This window comes from Myotis davidii, unplaced genomic scaffold (assembly GCF_000327345.1).
Source record: "Myotis davidii unplaced genomic scaffold, ASM32734v1 scaffold283, whole genome shotgun sequence".
Taxonomy (NCBI): Eukaryota; Metazoa; Chordata; class Mammalia; order Chiroptera; family Vespertilionidae; genus Myotis; species Myotis davidii.
The window spans coordinates 357,159-364,931 of NW_006293960.1; the positions used below are offsets into that span (position 1 = coordinate 357,159).

Sequence of the window (7,773 nt, forward strand, 5' to 3'; positions counted from 1 at the left end):
AGTTTAAAAGAACCTTGGAAAGGACAAAGATGTATCCATGATACCGTTTTTTTAAAAATATTTTTTCCTGTTGACTATTCTCATGTGGGAAAAGGATCAATTCTATATAGTTCTATAAAAATGGGGTTAATTCTACTTAATTACCTAAAAGTTTTCAAGATAGTAGTGGCCAGGTGATGATTTTGACAGATAAGAGATTAGAAAGAAGAAAATCATAAAATTACTGCAAATGAACAATCGTCACCAAATATTTTCAACAAAGCTTCCCATGAGTATGAACAAATGACACCATCGCCATCAGTAATTCCTAGCAGGCTGCTAATCCTATATAATAAAGAGGTAATATGCAAATTGACCATCACACCCTCACACAAGATGGCCACCACAAGATGGCCAGCAGGGGAGGGTAGTTGTGGGCAACCACGTCAGCAGGGCAGAGCAGTTGGGGGCGAACAGGCCAGCAGGGGAGGGCAGTTGGGGGTGACCGGGCCTGCAGGGCAGGGCAGTTAGGGGCAACCAGGCCAGCAGGGGAAGGTCAGTTGGGGGCAATCAGGCGGCAGGGGAGGTCAGTTGGGGGTGATCAGGTCGGCAGGGAAGCAGTTAGGCATCATACAGGCTGGCAGGTTAGTGGTTAGGGGATGATCAGGCTGGCAGGCAGAAGCGGTTAGGGGCAATCAGACAGGCAGGCAGGCGAGCGGTTGGGAGCCAGCAGTCCCAGATTGTGAGAAGGATGTCCAACTGCCATCCTTCAGTCAGACCTCCCCTGAGGGGTCCCAGATTGGAAAGGGTGCAGACTGGGCAGAGGGACACCTCCCTCCTTCCGGCCTCTAGTATTCAATACAATTAGACTGGTAGCTTTAGACTTGGAGTTCCCAGGGATGACTTTTCTGTAAGGTATTTTTACATTTTCATCTATCACTCTGTGCTACCGGATCAAAGAAATCCATTCTGTGCCTGTGAGCTTCAGGACCAAACCACCGTGTCCCAACAGAAAGGCGCGATCCAAGTCAAGCCAAGATGAAGCTTAAAGGAACTTAGCCAGGAGAGCCACATCTATGTTTGTATTAAACACCCACATACCTTCTGCAACAGAGTAGCACATGAGGAAGTCTGCTCCCGCAGGTAGGGTGTAAACGGAGGCCGCATCCACCTGGGTGACATTGGCATCCAGCTTGTCTGCTGGATGGTCCACGACATCCAAAGGAATGACTGGCACGTCATGCTGGTTTCCCCGACATGCCTACAAGACAAGGAGGAAAACCACCTCACTTACTTACCTACCCCTTCCTTCCCAATGCTGTTTACAGTGGATACATAATTCAGTACCCCTTCATGTCGACACCAGCAGAAGCCATTTACATGCACTTCAAACCATAGCATTCAGGTTTAGAGCAGACTAAAGTGGAGTTTCCGCCCCCACTTATGTTTTCTTTTAGTTAACGTTTTAAGAAATATTGGCATCTTCAACTATACAGTAAATTCTGTTGATTGAAAGAAAGGTACACTCTAGAGGAGAAAGTCTGATTTAAAAAATTCCTCATACCATAGTACCAAGAGTCATCCTTTCTTTTAAAAGCTATTGTATTTGCCCTAGCTGGTTTGGCTCAGTGGACAGAGCATCTGTCTGTGGACTGAAGGATCCCAGGTTCGATTCTGGTCAAGGGCACATACCCAGGTTGTGGGCTCGATCCCCAGTAGGGGGCATGCAGGAGGCAGCCAATCAATGGTTCACTCTCATCATTGATATATCTATCTCTCTCTCCCTCTCCCTTCCTCTCTGAAATAAATGAAAATATATTTTAAAAAAAGAAAAAGCTATAGTATTTGCCTAAATAATATGTTCCCAGATTGGGTTTTGCTTGCCTACTGACTGCCATAAACTGTTAAGGGTTAAAATGACAATATTTCACCTGAGAAGTGTGCCTTCTTCCTTTTGCTTCTACTTGAGAGTGAGGTCTCAAATTCTTAGCCACTAATTCTGACTCACACAAAGGCGAACACTAGTTTCTATTCATAAATGACTATTATGAACTCAATTTTGTCCCTCCTCTTCTAAAATGTATATGATGAAGTCCTAACCGCCAGTACCTCAAATATGACTGTAGTTGGAAATTTGGTCTTTAAAGATGTAATTAAGGTAAAATGAGGTCATTTTACCTTAATCCACCACGACTAGCGTCCTTATAACAAGAGATTAGGACACACACACACACACACACACACACACACGAGAGACCATGAGAGGACAGAGGGATGGGACAGTCATCCACAAGCCAAGGAGAGAGTCCTGTGGAGAAAGCAACCCTGGTAACCCCTTGATCTCAGGCTCCTCCACAGGCTGTCAGAAAGTAAATTTCTATTGTGTAAGCCACCCAGTCTGTGGACTTGGTTCTGGCTGCCCTAGTCTACTTAATACAGTGACCTGACAGATCGTTTATATTATAAATGCACCGTCAACTATGAAATGGTTAAAGAATGAAAAGCTTTAAAAGGAACAGAAAGAACTTTAAAAGGAACAGAAAGTCTTGAGTAATTTTGAAGTTTTCAGATATTAAAACCTGGAGCTTTTAACCTTATTTAGAATTATCACGCTTATATTCAGACTTTATTTCCTACTGTCTTCCTAGATATAATGTAGAACACCAGGAACTTGGTGCCATCAGTTGCCAAATCAATTGCAATAAGAGCTAGCCTTTATCTTTAAGAGATTAGCTATGTATTTATTTTAACTTATTGATTTTAGATAGAGAGAGGAAGGGAAAGGAAGGAAGGAAGGGAGACATTGATTTGTTGTTCCACTTATTGATGCATTCACTGGTTGATTCTTGTTGTGCCCTGACCGGGAATCGAACCTGCAACCTTAGTGTATAGGGACGATGCTCGAACCAGAGATAGCCTTTAATTGCTAGGCACTAAGTGTTTTTCATTTGCTAGGCCAGTTTGTTTTAATCTCACAACCACCCCATGAGGAGGTGCTATTTTATCTCCATCTCACAGACGAAGAATCGGAGGCAGTGAAATGTTTTCCTCCTTTGTGGCTATCCTCCCATAGGAGGGCTCATTAGTAATTTCCAATCCTCTTGTCTTAGACAGTGTTGGCCCTCCCTTTTGCATGAAGCAATAGCTGTCATTTTTCTACCTCTCTGGGCCATTCTCTCCAGCATCTCTCCTCTGCTCATTTTTCAGACTATACTTGCCATGGGCAAACTCATTTGCTTCCATTACCATCCATCTCCTCATTACTCCAAAATTTATTTCTCCAACCCTGGCTGCCTCTTAGGTTCTAGACCTGTCCTTCCAACTGCATGTCCCACAGACACCGCAACACAGTTGTCCAACCAAGAAACCAAGGAATTATCTGAACTTCTTTTCTTATAGACCCTCACTCCCTCTCCTCAATGTTCTATGGCGAGATGTAGAATGTGGTCATGGTGCTCTATGCCATTCAGAAATACAGAACTGCAGCACTGGGACATCAGGAATTCTCTTTGTTGTTCAAAACTCTTATTGATGTACCAGATGATGTTATTCAGGCCTAAAAATATTTTTATCCTAATACCAATTGGCAGGGGGTACACAGCATGTCGGTGTAAGGGAGAATGTGAGAGGATGAAGCAAGCTGCGACTAGAACTCTTCATGCCTGCACCCCTCCCACTGGCTCAGCTCACACGCTCTCCAGCTTCCAGAGGACCAGCCCGTGTGAGCAGGCGCCTTGCTCCTCACTCCCCCAGCAGCAGGGACTTTCTCTGGTGGCTCCACCTGGGATACCAGGCTGGCCATGAAGTAGCACATGGGTTATTCCGAGTCATTTCAAATGTCAATCCAAGTAATAAAGACGCCGAGAGTCTTTATTTATTTTTTATGTTAAGAAAGAATTACTACCAAGAATTCAAATTGTAACTCTGGCTAGAATTCACAAAGGGCCTTTCCAGTACTGGAGAAAGTTACTTTTGAAGTTGGCTTTAGTCCTTAATAATCCCATGTACAGGCCCTGGGCTTTCTAAGGAAGATGGTAACTTCATCAGTCTTACCTGAATGATAAATATCTTGGGTTTTCCAACCAGGCTCTTACACTTGTCTCCTTTGAACAAGCCAGTCAGTGTTTGAATTTCAATTTTGGCATCATACGCGTAAATGTGATTGCCTTCGCCATGACTCAGGAAAACGCATACAAAGCAATCCGCATCTACATGGCTAGAGGTTGATGCTAGAAAAACCCCCCCAAATTCAGACAGAAATGAAAACCAGATGCTTATTATGTATGTATTAAAATTCAGTGTACTAATACTAGAATAAGTTACATACAAATGATTGCAGGAGGGAGGAAACCTGTTATTCTTAGAATAAATGTAAAATGTCTATAATGAAACATAACTTTGTTTACTTATTTTTTAATCTTCACTTGAGGGCAATTTTTCCATTGCTTTTTAGAGAAAGTGGAAGGGAGAGGGAGAGAGAGAGAGGAACACCGATGTGAGAGAGACACATCGATTGGTTGCCTCTGGCATACCCCTGACCAGAGCCAGGAGCCTGCAACCGAGGTATGTGCCCTTGACTGGAATTGAACCCCTGACCCTTCAGTCTGCAGGCAGATGCTCTATCCACTGAGCCAAACTGGCTAGAGTCACAAATTATTTTAAAAATCAAAATTATTCAAGTTCAAAATAATAGTTTGAACAGATTTCATTAGTTTTTCTAAAACACAGAAAATGACATAAAACAAAGGAGATATTATGGGGAACTCCCTTCAAGATCCAAGTCATTCTGGCAATAAAAGTTACATGAATCAGCAGAGTGCTTAGGTACACACACACACACACACAAACACACACATTTAATCAAAATATATAAAATAGATTATTATTCAGTCATTAAAAAAGAATGACATCTTAGCATGCAGCAACATGGATGGACATATTATGCTAAGTGAAATAAGTCAGAGGAAGACAAATACCATATAATCTCATTTATATTTGGAATCTAAAAGATGGTAACGGGACATTTCGAAATGTACACATATATCGAATCATCCTGTTGAACACCTGAAACTAACAATGTTACATATCAATTATACCTAAAGAAAGAACTCTGCAGAAAGTTTAAATTATATAAATATTACATTATTCCATTGGCAAATGACTTGAAAATTCATAGCATGCAGTGATTATTATGATAAAGATAAATTGTTAAAATACCTATTACACATTGATATAGAAATTAAGAGATAAAGTATTTAAATCACCAGTATTTTGAAGGCAGTAAAAGAGTAGGGGAGGAGTCAATTAAAAAATCACTAGTGTTTGCATTTTAAACTTTTAAATGCCAAATGAAAAGGCCATTTTATTCGTTTCTAGAATAACAGACGGTAACTAATCGTATGCTGAATAAAAGCTTTGGAGGAATAAAACTGTGCCAGGGTCTCTAAATCTGGTGGGTAACATATATGCAGAGATGCACAACCAAAAACCGATAACCCATGCCACATTAATTAGTAAGACTTTTCACTACGCAGTTAATTATTTGGATCTGTCTTTACAAACCGGGCATTTGAAGCACTCAGTGCCATCGGAGGAAGGTGAAAGGAAAACTACTTACCCTCATGAATTTTGAGCAGCAGTTCTTCTGCTCTCAGATCGTTAAAACATTTCACTTCAAATCCGAGATCTAAAAACCTGGCGGCAGAGTAAACTGAGTATTAGCTTATGAGCTCTCAAAGTTGTCACATACCCTACTAATTGGAGGAAATTTACATACTTCTTATGACACAAAAGTTGTCTTTTCTTTAAGGGAAAAGAAAACTCAAATAGGACTGTGACGGTTTTCCTGGGTCACCCACGATAGGAGAGGATTTACTAGTAATGAGAACGGATTCAAGTTAGAATATCGTGTCTACTCTTACTCTGCAAATACAGGTGACCCTTGAACAAAAAGGGTTTGAACCGCAAGTGTCCACTTACACAGATTTTTTTTGTTTTTTCAATAAATACCTGTACTGTGTTCGATCGTCAGTGGGGAGTTTGCGGATGCAGAGGGCCGGCTGTATGCATTATCTATGCCGTTCTACAGAAGGGACTTGAGCATCTGTAAATGCTGGCACTCACAGGGGGCCTAGATCCACTCCCCTGTGGATACTGAGGGACAACGTAGTTTTGGAGGAGTCAAAAGTTAGGTGTGGGTTTTTGACTGCAAGGGCTCAGCAGTCCTAACCCCTGAGCTTTAGGGTTAACTGTGTATCTGTAACAATGCGGAGCCTGTTAACACTGAACAGAACAGGGTTAGGAAGAAAACTCTGGCAAGTTCTTAAGGGGGGGCTGTGCCCAACTGAGGCTCATCCTCAAAAACTCTTGCTCTGTTACTTCTTCAGTGCGGACGAGTTTCCACCAGAATTACCACCTAAATACCTCGTCGCCTTGACAGGTGGGTGAAACTACTACCTGCGCGTAAGATTGTCTCTGTCTGCGTTGGTGCCTCGCCTTTCCGGCAGCGCTAGGTGCCAGAAGAACCTCTCATGGTTGAAGATTAAAGCGAGTCCCCTCCTCTTGTGGTCCATTTTGTACTTTTCTGCTGGATCAAACATTTCACTGTTGATGAAAAATTAAAAAAACAATGAGCTCCTCGGAGCCCAAGGTCCATCCACGTGTAGTGTAGACAGAGGTCTGCTGTTTCCTCCTCCGCAGGCTGACCTGTGTGTGCACTGGAGGCGTCAGGGCCACGCCAGCAAGGGCAGCCCTGAAATATTTCCGTACAATTGGTAAACAGCGGCCACGGTGAGCACCCACCCACCATCCATCTACATGGGTGTCTCACCCCGGGTCTCCAGGATCCAGCAACCGAGGCCTGGCCGAGGCCCGCTTTAGCTAGAGGGCCCAGGCCATACCAACTCTTTAATATTTTGAACATCACGCTAAGTCCTTTCACAACCAGGGGCAGGCACTAACCTGTATATTAACTAGAAGTTAACTTTCCAAATGTGAAACCTGCCATTGTCCTACCTTCCAGTTCCCAGGCCCCTTTCCCACTTTGATTTTTCTAGTCTGATCATGACCACCATAGGAAGAGGCCTTTCTTAGAAAAGACAATATTCTTACCTCCTGTAGAAGGCATCTGTTTCTGTCATGTTTTGTTCCTCACCTATTAAAACGAAAGTTGATTTTTATTAATGTACTTTGACTTCTGGTAGTAAAACAGCAGGAAACCCCATGTGGATGCCCTTGATGCCCACACGCTAAGGGTATATGAAAAGAAGGAAGGGAAACTGCTGCATAATAAGCAAATGAACTATAAATCGATGGCTTAATTCTCTCTCACCCCCAACTCTTACCCGCAAAATAGCCAAGAATATCATACAGAGAAGTGGAGAAAATATTACGCAAATGCATTCACTGTAAAATATGCCTAGATTTAACAGTCTTTTGATTATGGAACTTGAAAGAAGTAGGAAATTGCTTTGACTAGATCTTTTTTTGTTGTTGTTAATTCTCACTGGGGGATATTTTCCCATTGATTTTTAGGGAGAGTGGAAGAGAGAGGGGAAGACAGAGAGAAACATCAATGTTCAATGGGATGCCCTGGCCTGGAACCAAGGTAGATTCCCTTGACCAGAATTGAACCCGGGAACCTTTGGTCCTCAGGCTGATGCTCTATCCACTGAGCCAAACTGCCTAGGGCCCCTGACTATATCTTTTTTTTTATTGATTGATTTTAGAGAGAGAAGGGAGGGATTGCGGGAGAGAGGGAGAAAGAGAAAGAGGAAGAGGGGGAGGGAGGGGGAG

General features: G+C 42.6%; 1 protein-coding gene across 1 annotated transcript in view; it reads right to left on the bottom strand.

The window, feature by feature from the left end:
• Nucleotides 1-1,024: 1,024 nt before the first annotated feature.
• Nucleotides 1,025-7,773, bottom strand: part of CASP6 (caspase 6) — a 7,673-nt gene continuing 924 nt past the window's right edge. The window contains exons 2-6 of the mRNA XM_006767931.2: nucleotides 7,090-7,132; nucleotides 6,436-6,582; nucleotides 5,597-5,673; nucleotides 4,033-4,208; nucleotides 1,025-1,240 (exon numbers count right to left, since the gene is read on the bottom strand). Of these exons, the coding sequence (XP_006767994.1) occupies nucleotides 1,025-1,240; nucleotides 4,033-4,208; nucleotides 5,597-5,673; nucleotides 6,436-6,582; nucleotides 7,090-7,132 (659 nt within the window). The remainder of the gene's footprint in view (nucleotides 1,241-4,032; nucleotides 4,209-5,596; nucleotides 5,674-6,435; nucleotides 6,583-7,089; nucleotides 7,133-7,773) is intronic.